The sequence below is a fragment of the Acipenser ruthenus genome, chromosome 11 (assembly GCF_902713425.1).
Source record: "Acipenser ruthenus chromosome 11, fAciRut3.2 maternal haplotype, whole genome shotgun sequence".
Classification (NCBI taxonomy): domain Eukaryota; kingdom Metazoa; phylum Chordata; class Actinopteri; order Acipenseriformes; family Acipenseridae; genus Acipenser; species Acipenser ruthenus.
The window spans coordinates 41,402,573-41,418,103 of record NC_081199.1 but is presented as its reverse complement, the minus strand read 5'-3'; the positions used below and the strand labels follow the sequence as shown (position 1 = coordinate 41,418,103).

Sequence of the window (15,531 nt, the reverse complement as noted above, 5' to 3'; positions counted from 1 at the left end):
GGTAGAGCCGATTGGAGCTTACAGTACACTATACCCGTCAAGGCAGCACCCTGCTGGGAGAGAGCTTGACAGGTGTGCCTCTGGAGGATTAATGAGAACCCGAGCCTCCCCTGGAGCTGTGTAAAATCAGATTGTTCACTGCTTTGTCAATACCAGTTCATTGCGCAGTTATTGTATGCTATTTAAGGGTTTAGATCAATGTTAGCTCAGTGTTGGCCTATTGAAAACTTTCTGTGACAGCAGCCTATTTCAGCAGTTTATTGCACAAGCAGCAGAGATGCAGTGGGTTTACAGTCCATTTCTACTTAATCTTCACTGTGAGAAAACATTACACTTTCGTAGGCTCAGTTCACGTTTAGTTACAACCAGACTTTGTTCAGAAAGCAGAGCACCAGTGTAATGGCAATCCAGTTTTAGTTTACAGCCATCTCATCTCCATGTCGGATTATTTAGGAAACCGGATCAGTCTAAAAGTTTCTCGTGAATTGGTTTGTTGTTTGGTTTGAAGCAGTGTATTGCAAGTGCCTGTAACACTGTTGGTGCAGATAGTGTAGTTACCGTATGCTGTGCATTCATTGCAAAACCAGATTTTCCATGAAGTGTCCTGGTACCGATACTTAATTCCTTACTCGTAGCAGATTTGTGGCGTTCAGCTATCTGCATGACAGATTCAGCCTGTCAGACCTCATTACCTGCAAGTCGTAAGTATTTTTAATGGTTTAAATTAGCTGTGTAATTAAAAAAATATATATAAAAAGTTTAAGGAAAGTGGAATGAAGCTGAAAGTAGATATGGAATAACGGAAAGCACTGCATGGGAAGAGTGTGGCTGTATACTGCTAGACTAAGAAAATAAATACAAAAAAAACTGACTCGAATCACTAAAGCACAACCTTCCACAGAATACAATTTTATTTTGCATGGATGTAAAATCCTTGTACCCAAGTGTCCCTCGTAAAGAAACTTTAGAAGCTTGTCAAATAGATAATAGACTAGATAAATCAATACCAACAGCAGAGGTGCTGAACATGATCAACGTAGTTTTAGAAAACAGTTATTTTACATTTGTTGATAAGAATTACAAGCAAAACAATGGTACAGCAATAGGATCTAAATTAGGAATGCATTTTGCCAGTACATACATGGGGAAACGGGAAGAACAATTACTTAGAAAATCAGAAAGAGAACCTTTAGAATACATTCGGTTTGTAGATGATATTTTTGGGGTTTGGACACATGGAGAAGAATCTCTTTTCCAGTTTCATTAAATCTACTAGATTATAAAAATAGAGATAAAAAGGTCCAAAGAGTCCCATTAGTAGTGATTTACTCTAAACTTTTGCTTAATATTTCTAAGATAGTTTGGAAACACTTGCGGATTCTACATAATTCAGAAAAAAATATTTCTTAAAGCCCCAGTTGTAGTTAATTGAGGTGATATTTTAGTTCACAGTAAACATAAAAGAATAATTGACAGAACAGGTTCTACAAATACTTGCACTAGTACATGTAAAGTGTTTAAATACATGGACAAAAGTAAAAATATTAAACATAAGAACAACACATATCCACTAAAAACTAATACCTACTCCTACTGTAAAAATAGCAATGTCGTTTACGGAATAGCCTGTGAAAAATGTGATGGAATAAAATATGTTGGAGAGACTGGAACAATTTTATATAAAATAATTCAGAACCATCTTTCATTAATTAGAAATAAAACAAAATGAATGAACCAATAGTACAGCACTTCACCAGTCAAGGACATGACATAAATGAATAAGGTTTGTAGTATTAGAACAGCTAAAATGAGACAATGCGACATATAGAAGAATAAAAAAAAGTAAATGGATAAGTAGACTGAACACGATTATGCCAGCGGGACTCAATGGAAAAGAATGAACTAATTAATTCCAATAAATATATAACATTTAAATAAATAAATAAACAAAATTCATTCAAAAGTCGTGCGTGCTGATGCGGTGGGGAGGCCAAATCAAGGCTGATCCTCAGAGCCAGCACTGCATGATAATATAAATATAAGTTTATATAAAATAATGTTAATTAGAATGAATACAGATTTAAAGATGGAAGTAAAAATCATGTCAGTATATAGAACACCATTACATCATGTAAAAATAAGTCATGGATTTGAACAATAACAAGTAGTTGTCATGACGTCAAAAACCTATAAATACCTCCAATGTTTTGATTGAAACACATGTTCCCTTGAGAAAGATATGTACAACATATCGAAACGTTGAGTAGCTGGCTCTTTGAGCTTTTGTTATATATATATATATATGTAATATGAATTACACACAGACACACGTCACTTGTACGTCAGTCCCAGGGATAATGACTAACAAAGTGCTGTGGTCTCTCTTTGTATTACACCTGGAAAGTGTTGCGCTCCCTGAGCACAATTATTCTGTCTCACAAAGTAAAATCACTGATGCTGCAGCCGTGGCTAGCAAGCCCTTTTGTTGCTTTCTGTGAGATTGAAACAGCTGGTGGGATCTCCGTCGCGCCCCTTTGAGCAGAACAGGCCGGTGAAAAAGTTTGGTAAACAGACAGCAGGCTTCAGGACCGGGGAGGTGGGTGAAGCCAGGAAGCGGATTGTGTGAGTAAACACAGCGTACAAAGAGCTTAGCCAGGGATAGCAGGGGGAGACACACAAACACAGCCCCGCAACAACAGGGGAAACCACCAAATCCAATCAATTATTTGAGGAAGTGAAGAGCAGCCCGCGCCGATGGAGCTGTGATTGACACTCCCTTCTTATTACTGCGCCCAGCCAGAGGAAGTACATTCCAGTATCAATACATTGAAATCAATTACAGGTGGGAATGTCATGTGACATCGTCTTTCACAGTGGTGTTTTTTTACATACTGTAATAGTAATGATACTAATACAGCAGTAACAATCTCATCTCCTTTTTCTACACTGTCACGTTCACACAGGCTAATGGTAAACATGCTTACTTAACAGTCATATTTAATATGTACTGTGAACGTCCAAGTTCATTGTAAAAAAAGAAAAACTGTTATATCCTACATGTCATGCTTTGCCTGCTGGCACTATCATTATTTCCTGGGATTTTGATATCATATATATATATATATATATATATATATATATATATATATATATATATATATATATATATATATATATATATATATATAAATATAATATATATATATAAAATATACACACACAGTGTATATGGATACAGTGTATATGTGTGTGTGTTTATATATATATATATATAGTAGTCAAAAGTTTACATAATCTTTTGTAGCAAAGGATTTGTGGATGAGGAAAAAGTTACAAGAAATAGATGTCTGTAATGATTTATTTCAGCAATTTTTTTCAAAAAATGCTAATTCAAAAGTATTCCTACCCTGACAAGGAAAATGAAATGAATAGCTGGTTGAGTCACCTTTAGCAATAATAACCTCTTTTAAACGATTAGGATATTTGTCAGTGAGCTTATGGTACGATTCTTTAGTGATTTTTGATAATTCTTCAACGCAAAATTGTTCCAATTCATTCAAATTCCGAGGACTCTCTTGTGCACAGCCTTCCTCAACTCATAACAATTTTGACTAGGCCATTCCAAAAACTTGATTTTATTCTTCTTTAAGCATTCTGTAGTAGATTTTGATGTGTGCTTTGGATCGTTGTTGTGTTAGAACGTCAAGTTGCGCTTTAAACCAAGTTTTGTAGCGGAGGGTTTCAGATGATTGGCCAATAGCTTTTGGAATGCTATGGAATCCATTTTACCATGTGTTGGAACTAAATTCCCTGTGCCATTAGAGGAAAAACAGCCCCATGGAAGGATATTACCACATCCATGCTTGATAGTAGATATGGTGTTCTGGTGTACGCCTCACCAGACTTTCTCCAAATGTGACAACTATCAGCATCACCAAATACAGTGCTCCCTCGCTATAACGCTGGTCTCGGGGGACACACAATATGAGCATTGTAACCAAAGAGCGTTATATACGGGGGAGGGGGTTGGGGGCCCCGCGGGACACACAACAAGACACAACTGACTAAAATACAAAATAAAATAACTCCCTCTCTATAATGCACATATAGTGAAGCAGAAATGTAACCATTAACCATGCATAAAGCACCATGTAATCAACGCTATATTTTTTTACAAAAAAAAAAGTGTGAGAAGGAGAGCGGGTCGGGAGAATGGAAGAAGGAATGGGCTCGCCCCACGATCAGCTGCCAGAGCGGGGCTGAAGCGTCTCGTCTCCCGGAGAATGCCGCAGCTCCTCTCCCAGCAAAAAAGTAAATACATTAGGAAAGATAACCACGTAATAGACCTAATATTCATTTAGTTATAAAACACATGCTGAATAAGATGTCTGTGTTCTAAAGTGTCAGCGCAGCTTTTCTTTACTGTTAGACTGAGAAGTTGTTTATATTTTGAACAACACTGGTACTGTATTTACTGAAGAAATATTGCATGAATCACTAGTATAGGGAATTGGGGGACATGCTGTAGGAGCGCTATATCTAAGGTGTGTTATAACCAAGAGCCTTATAGCGAGGGAGCAATGTAGTGCGTTTTTTGTTTCATCACTCCACAAAACCTTTGACCAGAACTCCTACCATCATTCAAATGCCGTTTTGCAAACTTTAAGTGAGTCCTTGTGACATTTTCCTAAGAGTGGCTTTTTCCTTGGCCTGCGACCATTGAGACCTTCACCATGCAATACACGACCTATGGTTGAAATGGAAACCCCAGTCCCACTTGCAGCCAATTCACTTTGAATATCTTTGGCAGTCAATCTCGGACTGTTATTAACCTTCCTCACAATTCTTCTACTTGTTCTTGATGAAAGAACCTTCTTTCTTCCAGACCGAGGGAGTGTTTTGACAGTACCATGAGTCTTGTCTTGTACTTCTTGATAATAGAAACAATAGTTGAAATTGAGACGCTAATTCTAACTCCAATTAGAATCCTAATGAACAATGCATGCCTGATCCAGCGTGATAAGTGAGAGTGCACAGATGAGCTACTGATTGGAGCAGGAGGCAGGTACCCTCACCCCCCTGGCATCCTTGCTGAGAGCTAACCCACACACTCACGCCCTCTGGCTCTGATCACAGTGTGGCAGAGTCCGGGTAATTATTCCAATTACTGCTCTCTACTTTCAGAAAACATGCAATCAGAGACACAAATTAGAAAATAATGGTTGTATGTTACTGCTTATTGCTAGCAGATTACAGAGTTCAAAATCAAGCACAAATGTGCCTGGAAACATGCCTGAGCAAAAGGAGAAAGTGTTTTTTTTTTTTTTGTTTTTTTTTGTTAGTTTGTTTGTTTGCCTGTTTTGTTTTTTTCAGTATTCATTTTTAATTCTTATCGTCATTAATGATTGAAGAAAAAGTGGGGGTCGGTGGTAAGATAAGAAGGGCTTATATTCAACCCCAAAGTGAAATATTCCTATTCATTTTGGAACTGGATTTAAATGACAGCATCTTGATCCTCTTTTCATTGTTTTTCTTCCCATAGTGAGTATTTTGAAGCTTATAGAATTTTTTTTTTGTTCCATCTATTTTAAATGTAACTTTGTCATACCTGTTTGTTTTTATCCACTTTCACCTTTTCGTTCTTTCTTTAGTGTCGTTTTCTGTTTCCACCACGGTCTATATACTTCTGAATTGTTTCACTGATTCGGGGTACCCTTGTTCAATACTAGCTGCACAGACGTGTTATTTTTACTTACAGTACAGTGGCTAAAACTGAGGTACCCGTACATTCTGGCATTTGTCATACTTTTACATGCATACTAGCATACTTGTTTCAATAGACTTCATTGCTGTGTCTCCATTCTAACCACTGTGATCACCGCTATACCCTTATTGTGTTGCCAGTTGATCTCCTTCAGTTCTATTCCGTAGACTGAGACAGAGATAACGTTTAGTGAAGTGCAGTGTAATCCCTTGCTGTGGGAACCATTTCTGTCTTTCCATGTCTCTCTCACCATGCTTCATCATCTCCTTTTCCAGCGCGCCGCAGAGTCAGCAGCAGATCACTTTCATGGAGTTAAAGGCAGTGCTGCTGGTCACTGCGGAGGCCTGGAATAGCTTCTTTGTTTCAATAGAGGTGTTTTCTGTTTTAGCCCAAAGAATATCATGTAACTACATTGAGACATGCCGAATGTTTTGGTTCAGTGTTGTGTAATAGACGACTTATTTAGTCTATGTTTAGTAATGTTGGAATTGCTCAGTGTATCATATTTGAAATTGACAATTGCATCTGTATTTTGCCCTTTCAAAAAAGCTGAAGGATGCAGTATAGTAGTGCGTTCTTATTGTGGACACTAAACCTAGTGACCCTCACTCTAGAATAGCCTGTCTGACATTTAGTAACCAAATGTAGGAAACTGCTGCAGTTACATGATAGCAGGTGAAACTTGTAACACTTACTTTATGTTGAAAATGCTGTGTTTTATATATTTAACATTAATACACTCAAACAATTTGTTTATTTATTAAACAGTAAAAAAATCTAATAGCACTGTGTATAAGAATTAGATATGACAGGTGGGACTTTAAATACTTTTAAAGGATAATCAATGGGTTGATTTTATTTATTTCTCCCCCTTCTCGTTTTTCTGTTTCCTCAAGATCGTAAAACACACTTGCACTATTGATCAGAGGCTGCTGTGGTTATTTATGGGCTCTTCCCAGCGGCTAGCGGATAAATCTGCGTCTCTGCAAGAGCAAGCTAACTTCATCGGCCAGATTTAGAGATTTACAGTGAGCAGCAGTAATTAAGCCCGAAATATGTGTGCACCTTTTTCTTGTTTGCAGACCTCGCCTGCGTTTCCCCCTAGCAACGAGGGCTGGGAGAGAAGGCATGCATGCCAAAGGGCAGTCAACTGCTGAGCATTTCCTCTGCAACAGAGAGAGGGCAGCCCCTGCCGAGCCCCCACCCCCATGCTACATTGTTCCCGGCCCCTCTTCCATGCCTGCCTGGTCCAGCCTCACCACTTTCACGAGGAGGCAGGAAGGGCCTGTACAAATTCCTTGCTGCTAGCCCAGTATTGCCACACTGTAGTCCCCTCTCCCTCTCTCTCCACTCTTTCTAGTGAGAATTGGTAAGATTGTGACTCTACATCTTGGGGTCAGCTGGTTTTTTTATTCCCAGAATGTCTGTTTCCCTCAAGCCCTCCTCTTCATCCTCCCATTGTGGTTAATATAGAAAAACAAGGCTGCATTTACTTCAACTCAAAATAGCCTCCATTATCCATGTTTGTGATGTTTTGTTTTTTTTGTAAACTCATCTCTGGAAAATGTCTTCTCATTCAATACTGAACTCGAGAAAATCTGCTGTGTTTCACAACAAATACATTCAGTTACTCCAGACTTTGAGACGCCCGAGATGGAAATTGACCAAAATGATTGTGCCAGTATAGTTACACAAACACGGGAAAAGTGGTTGATTGAAAGAAGCAGCATCCGCTTGGCTTTGTGTGCGTATGAAACAGACCTAAGGCATTTGACTATTCATCATTACCAATAAAGACATCAGTTTAGCTGAACAGAAGTGATGACCACTGTTGGAACTATGAAACTGTGAGAGTCAATGAAGTAATTAAGCAGCTAGTTCCCTATGGTGTGGACTCATTACGGCCTGAGATTTTGCTTTGGAATCCCAGTCTGCCTCCCCCTCTGTCGGAATGTGTTTTCGCCTGCAGGGTAAAACAAGGGACTCCCGAAATCAGCACGCTAATGCTGGTATCCATTAAAAGAACAGGCGAGTTTCATTAGCCCCAAGGCAACTTGGAATGAATATAAAACAGACAAGCGGAAAGCAATGCAATTTTAAGAGGGATTTAACAGTGTGCTATAAGAAAGCCCCAGCTCTTCTCGTGATCTGGTGATGGTTAAGATGCATTCAGTGTGTGTGGGGGCCTCTAGCACACATCCAAATTGCAGAACTCCCTCCCCAGGGCTCCTTATCTAAATGTACCTCGTTTGGCAGTTTTCATTGTTAAGACGATCTTGTGTATAGAAAGCTCTTCTTGAGGGACTGCAAAGGACATGACGCTCTTTGAAAGTTCTTTTATTTTAGTGCTCCTCATTGCCGGTTGATTCATGTACGCTCACATTCATTCCCAATTTGAACCATATCCCTTACTGACTACTGACTGCATTTCAGCTTGAGCCACAAGCAAAGTTTCAGTGTCCTCCTTGAATAATCGGACCAATCTGATTGCGATCTTCTCTGGTTCGATAATGGGGAGTCCAGAGGGTCCTGCCTCTTTAAAGGGACAGAAAATCTCTTGTGAAGCTGCAGTGTGCTGAGACTATCAGCTCGGGGCTGGGTGTGATTAAGAAGGATGTCACCATGTTATTGATCCCTGGCCCATCGATCAGCTATTGTTATGTGTCGGCGTCTGTGATAAACTGATATGTTTAGCAGATGCTTGTACGAAATACTGTACACAGATAATTTATCATTTTTACAGCCACAGTGTTGGAGTAGACCATTTCAATACCTTAGTTTCACTTCCAACGTGAGGCTTTATTTGTTATACAGGTTCTCTGATGGTGCAAAAAAGGTTGAGCACCTCTCTGTTTTCTATACTCTGTTCAAATAAAAGAAGTGTGTATGTAAACATATGTACACCGTATGAACTTATACATGCAAATCATAAGACCGTGCTGTGCAAAGAAGCATAGAACAAAATACTGGATTTGAGGCCAAGAGCAGTTAGCTGGTTGTTAGTCTGCCCTAAAATGGGTAGAACAAAAAAAAAAAAAAAACTCTCCTTAAATGTTCATTATCAGCCAACAACTTCATATCCCCAATTTTACAACAATAAAAAGCAGACCTTGTTGTCACTCTGGGGTCATTCCACTTGTAGCAGGAAGTGAGGCAAAACTAATCCTGATGCGCAATGAAAGCAGGTTGTTTACACTGACCAGATTAGAACCAGATTAGTGTTGATCTGACACAGAATTATACAGTGCTGAAATCCGGTCCACACACACCAGGCTTTCCCAGGAAAGCTGCACTGCCCTGTGTTCAGCGCACAGCACTTAGGCACAGTATCCACCCTGAGAATCCACAGCACAGTTGTTTAAAACTCCCCATTGATGCACTGTCTGAACCATTTTTTTTTGTACTATTAGTGCTGACAAACTCAAAGCTGTGTGAAGTTGTATCCCCTCTATCTTGCTGAGTAAAAGATGACAGCTGAACAAATAGCTGCTGTGGGGAAAACCCTGGCTGCTGCATCCCTAACTTCACATACAGAGTGCCAAACTGCATCAGAGATCTTAAAAAATAGATATGCATGAGTGGAAAGCAGTGTTGTGTACTAAATGTCCTGTTTCTTTCAGGGAGGAGAGGGAGCGGTGGATCCGAGCCAAGTACGAGCAGAAGATGTTCCTGGCGGCCCTGCCTCTCACAGACCTGCCCCTGGGGCAGCACCTGTTGAGGTCCACAGCAGAGGAGGACCTCCGCATGGTGGTGCTGCTGCTGGCACACGGGGGGCGAGACGAGGTCAACGAGACCTGCGGGGAGGGAGACAGGCGCACAGCTCTGCACCTCGCCTGCCGTAAGGGCAACGTCGTCATCACACAGCTGCTGATATGGGTACGGCACTTCTGTTGTTCTCTTCTTGCTATCGGTCTGCTCGACTCTAATACAGCGTTTCTGTTATCGGATATCAACAGCAGAGACAGCATCCCTCAAGGAATGGATTAAACCGTGATCTGTTAAAAAAAACAAACTGGATATATAGACAGGTTGAAGTATTGAAATTAAATAATGTAGTTTTGATTTTATCCTGTAACCACACTGTTAAGATTTCATGGAAGTATAGCTGAACATTTATGTTGGGCGTAGACAGTTAAAAACAACAGGGTCTGCTGTACATGGTACATCCTCACATAAATAACTTACTAGCAGAGAAGGGTGCTGCCACAGGCAGTTGAAATGCATTTCTACAGGTAGTTGATGTTGCCGACTTGCATTTTTCTGTCCTTACCCTTCCTGTGCTTTGCCTTGCAGTACGGGGTGGACGTGATGGCCCGGGACGCCCATGGGAACACAGCGCTTGCCTACGCGCGGCAGGCCATGAGCCAGGAGTGCATCGACACCCTGCTGCAGTACGGCTGCCCTGACGAGCGCTTCGCCCTCATGGCCACACCCAATCTGTCCCGCAAGAACAACAACCGTAACAACAGCAGCAGCAGCAGCGGCAGCATCGTCGGGGCGGGAAGGATGCCGACCATCATCTGATGCTACTGCACCCTGGTGGCGACCCCCGGCACTGCTGCTTCTGCTTTGATTTTAAACACAGTCCTCTCCATTTTGTTGGGATTCCAGCCTGAATCGGTGTTAAAAAAAATAAAAGAATACATATAAATAAATCTACCTGGAGTGGTCTGGAGGTTGAGGGAAAAACCACTTCCCAAGAAAATTAGAGAGCAACTTGTTTGCTTGTTGACTGTGGATTATTATTAGATTTTCAGCCTTTCTGTACTGATAAAAGCGTCATGCACGCGCCACTCCTGTGCCGTATAGGTATCATTTAGTGGAAACCCGGAGGCCATCGCCTTTGCTCTAGAACTCTGGAAGAGAAGCATTTTCACATCGTTTGCACTCCCGCACCAGTGGAGCTGGGAGCTGGGTCTTGGCTTGTCCGCATAGGAAAACCTGACAGGCTGAATCAGAGGCCCAGGCAGGAGTTTGTCAGGTTGTGAAGCTCTTGTGATGGTTTGTGTCAAACCAGTCAAAGCTAATCTGCCTGCTGGGACCATCGGCTTCATTGCATCATCCTACGGCCAAGTCCCTCCTCTCTCTCTCTCTCTCTCCAGTGCTGTCGCTCTTTCATAGTTCTCTGTAAATAATGAATTGAGGGGAATTTACGAACATTAGCTGGGCGGCAGCTACGCGGACACTTCGTCACTCAGAAGAATGAAGAGTATGTTTGTATAACTTTAATTCAGCCTGGGACCTCGAATACACCCTTCTACACTCCGCCATGACCAGCCTTCTCTTCATAGCGTTCAGAACAAAAGTGACAAGAGAAGAGATTTTAGTTGGGAATATGTACATATGTGAAGAAAAAATAATTGGAGGAAAAACTGTAACATTAAAAAAAAAAAAAAAGAATTTAAAAATGACCCCACTCTGCGGTAGCATTTTAAACAACTTGCTTCCGAAAAGCACTAGGGTGACTTGTTTTTTCTACAGAATTGCTACTGGTCAGTTCAGAGCTGTGGTTCTTCTCTTCTAGAATTCAAAAGCATTGTGGTTTTGTTTTGATTGTTTGTTTGTTTTGTATTTTTTTCGCTAAGAAACTATTTTGTTTTCACTGTTGTGATTCTTTGACTAAATTATGGATTTTTTTGTTTGGTATTGTTTAAATGTGAAGATATCTATTGCAAACCCAAATATCAATTTATTTCTGTGTAGAAGTGTGGAAGCATGTCCATTATTGTTTTTTGGGTTTTTTTTTTTTTTTGGTTTTGTGTGTTAGTGCACTGTGACAGAATGCAGTACATTTTGTCACAGTGTTGGACCAGTATACTTAGGAACTCTGCAAGAGTTAAATGACGTTAACAATGACACTGTGTCAGTGAGCTTTATTATTCCAGGGTTTAGGTTCCAGGGACTGTTCATTCATTATCCAGCCATTTGATATTCTCTGACCTGTAAGCTTCTGTTACCTGTGTGTTTTGAGTCTGGGGAATTCATGTATTCACAATTTAATGTATCATTACTACATTATATTTTGAAAGCGGAATACCCATTTTCTTTATTATTTGTTATAATGAATAACAGATCATTTCTTTTCTTTTTTTATCCCACAAGAATGTCACTCGCACTCACCACTCCTTTGCCTGTCTGAACATTTTATAGTAGAAAACAACGATGAAATGCAGTCCCCTCCCACCACTTCACTTCCAGAAATCCACAGACTCAAAGGCTTACTTTATTAACAGAGGTTCTATCTCAGTTCATATTATTTTGATCGTTATTTCAATTTTTGGAATAAGAATGCTATGACTAATTACGGAAACATTTATGTTAGTCGAGGTTCTCACCAGACTCATGTTGTTTCCCCAGTGGCACCCATTGGCTGGGTACCCGTGCCTCTATTTCCTGCTCCTATAGGCTCTGTTTTGCCTGCTGTGTTTTTTTTTCCCTGGACTTTTTAAAACCCTAACTCTCACAACACTTTTGACCAACGATCAACTAAAAAGGGCTTCTTTGGTTGTAGAATCCTCATTTGTAAATATCTTTCTTTTTTGTAAAATTGTTTTGGTGGTGTCGTAATTTATAAAAACAAAATGTAAATAATTTGTTCAGACCCTTTTAATGTATTGTTTTAGTTTGCTTAGTCGTTTTTTAAATGCTATAGCGACTTGTTGTAGTAACACTTCAGAACCAGAAGAGGGGAGTAGTATAGGTTGATGAAAGAACGACATTGCAGATGTGCTTGTGTTTTTATTTTATTTTTGATTTGCTTTCCGTTTCTCTCTTATCTTTCTTCAGGACACACGCAGACTCAAAACATGCGTGACATAGAGACCTTCTTAAAGTCAGGACTTCTCCTGGAATTAGCACAGTCAGCAATAGATCTCAGAAAGAGATTAAAAAAAAAAAACGTTATCTGTTTTGATATTTGGTTTTCTTTATTTAAGCATTGAAAAAAGAAATCAGTTCTTGCTCATTTCTCATGAAGTGCATGGCTTTCCCATAGTCCATAGCCAGACTTGCCCTTTGGAGGGGACCAGAGCTGCTGCCCTTTCTTTGCGCTGTTTATGAAGAACCACTGGGTCTCAGTGGTGCCCCCTATCAGATCTATAAGAGAGCTGCATGCATTTTTCATAGTAGAATACTGAAGTTGTGCAACATCCTCTTTTCCTCTTACTCTGACACAATCTGAAGACAGGACCTTGACTTTTGAAATGAGAAATATATTCCCGTCACTCATGGGTAGAGGCAGTCCACACCTGCGGATAACAGAATTCCTCCAAGATCACGGAATTTGCAGGCTCCCACGGAATTCGCGTTCTTTCACAGATTTGCCATATTCTACAGCTACAGTGTCTATAGTTCTCATAAACAGACTGCTAAAGTGACCTGAAATTTATAACTTAGTAGTTTTAAATTAACAGATGTTTTGTCTCCTTCAAAACATAGGAGTTAATTAAAGACTGGAGTTCAGGCTCTGAAAATGTGGCTCAATAAGAAGCCTCGTGATGTGATGATTTTGTTCCACAGTTTCTAAAGAGTTTACTTACAAAAAAGCTTGCGCTGTTAAATTGGAAGTACTGAACCCATAAATTATTTGATATGATTATGTTGACTTGATTTGCATAATTATAAGCCATTATTAATACAAATACTAAACTCATAAGGTGCTTTACTTCATTTCCGCAGGCTGGACGGCCTCTAGTCATGGTCTTTCATTCCATACACTGAAGGGCATACAACACCAGCTGGCTCTAGTAATAATGAAATCCAAAACAACTGGATTCATTTCTTGTCAGGACTGTCTTTCATTCTATACACTGAAGGGCAGACAGCACAAGCTGGGTCTAGTAATAATGAAATCCAAAACAACTGGATTCATTTCTTGTCAGGACTGTCTTTCATTCTATACACTGAAGGGCAGACAGCACAAGCTGGGTCTAGTAATAATGAAATCATAAACAACTGGACTCATTTCTTTTCAGAACTGCCTAATGTTTGACCATAGTGAATGCCAGATTAGAAACACACCATATTTTGTTTGAGAATCAGTGTTTTACAGTTCAGTTTGTAAAAATACGTTGAAAACACTTGTGAACACAAAACATTATTTTTTAAGGCTGTTGAATTGAGTCATCATTGAAACCTTTTGTGTAAACGGTTGCTTATACTATCATATACATGTTCAATAAAATAAAGCACACTGTTGCACACTTGTATTTATATTTCACTTTGTTTTCACATGCAGAAGAGCAATGTGAGGATGTGTTTTGGTTTGTTTAAAGTTTCATTAGCTGCAGTGTAAGTACTTGGTAACTAACTACACCGTGTGCAGGGACAGCAGTTAAACTTATCCAAAATGGTTCCTTGGTGAATTCAATATGCATTGAAGTATCTAGGTGGAAATCTGCTGTTCGTTCACTTGTAATGACACTGCTGTTAATGGAACTTTTCATAAAATTAAAAAAACATTACTTACGGTCACCATATGCAAGTGCAAACTGTTACAGCCTCCTCTGTTTTGCAGTATTCGTTTTTTGAGATCTTTTTAATACAGTGATTTTTGTTTTCGTCCTGTAAAACAAAAATCTGTCAGCCACACAGTTGACATCTAATACACGTTGCATTTCTACAGGCCAGTACAGAGTCTGCTGTACAGTCTCGGACTTTGCCTCTGTCTATATTGTTGTTGTCTTGTGTTTTGACCGTATGGCATGGCAAATAGGGAGAGTTGCTTTGAATATTCCGCTCTAAGAAAGCTTGCAAAACATATAGACAATCCTCTATAAAGATGAAAAGGGCAGCTTCTTGTACTTGAGTGTTGCTTGACTTGGTCCTGTTCCAGGCATTGCCTTTCTGTTTAAATTGCTGTTTAATCTCATATGAAGTCTGTTAAATAACAACAAAAAGTCTTTTAAAAATGACAACAGGTGAAGTGCTACCAGGCAAACTTTAGGACAGCCCCGTCCCGCACATTAATCAAAAGTCCAAACTTTAAACCATTGAAACTGGCACGACTGAATACAGAAGAAATACCTCTGCTGGGTATTGATAGAGATAATCTCGGATCCCTTTCAGCTTCCTTCGAGTGATCCACTAATGAGATTTCCAAGAAGCCATGCATGTGAGCCGTCTCTGTGCAGGATTTGTACTCGGGTGCAATGGTGTTCATAATAAATAACAGGTAATATGAAACACTTCACTCAGGATCCAGTGTGGGGATCTAGTTTGTTCTGCAATTAGAGTGACAGTGGTGGGACTACAGAACTGTTTTTTTGGGGGTTGTGTTTTTTTCTGAGATTAGTGCTAGATTTGCTTAGGGTAGCCCGGGGAATTAAGAGAAGTGCCCTCTGATTTATCAGTAAGCTTGAATTGCTTTCTATCAGGGTAGATTGCTGCTGCTTGTGATCTTCAAAAACAACCAAACCCATAGAGATTCAGCACCGGAGCTCAGTTACTGGGGTCTCTGCGCCAGTCCAAGCTGCAGCAGCGTCTCAGTGAGCTACTGAATCTCTTTGGGTCAGTTACTGGGGTCTCTGCGCCAGTCCAAGGTGCAGTGAGGAGTCTTCAAATCACATATTTGTTGCTGTGCAAGGTTGAGGCAACTTCGCTCTAGCCCTTTGCTTACAAGCAAAGCAAGCACAAGTGCAGGGCAGAGCATCGGAGTGCAGGATAGTGAGTGATAGAATAGTGAGAGGGTGTTTACATGGACCTCCCAGCATTGTCACCACAGGATCACAGGTGGCAAACTGGGTGATTCCTGCAGACTGGGAAGCATT

The 15,531-nt window shown here is 40.1% G+C and overlaps 1 protein-coding gene across 7 annotated transcripts in view; it reads left to right on the top strand.

Annotated features, from left to right (window-relative positions):
• agap1 (ArfGAP with GTPase domain, ankyrin repeat and PH domain 1) overlaps positions 1–11,217 on the top strand; it is a 202,457-nt gene extending 191,240 nt beyond the window's left edge. For all 7 annotated transcript variants that reach the window (XM_034045625.3, XM_059034002.1, XM_034045626.3 and 4 more), the window contains 2 exons: positions 9,385–9,640; positions 10,058–11,217. In XM_034045625.3, coding sequence (XP_033901516.3) covers positions 9,385–9,640; positions 10,058–10,288 — 487 coding nt within the window. In that variant the 3' untranslated portion in view covers positions 10,289–11,217. The remainder of the gene's footprint in view (positions 1–9,384; positions 9,641–10,057) is intronic.
• Positions 11,218–15,531: the final 4,314 nt, after the last annotated feature.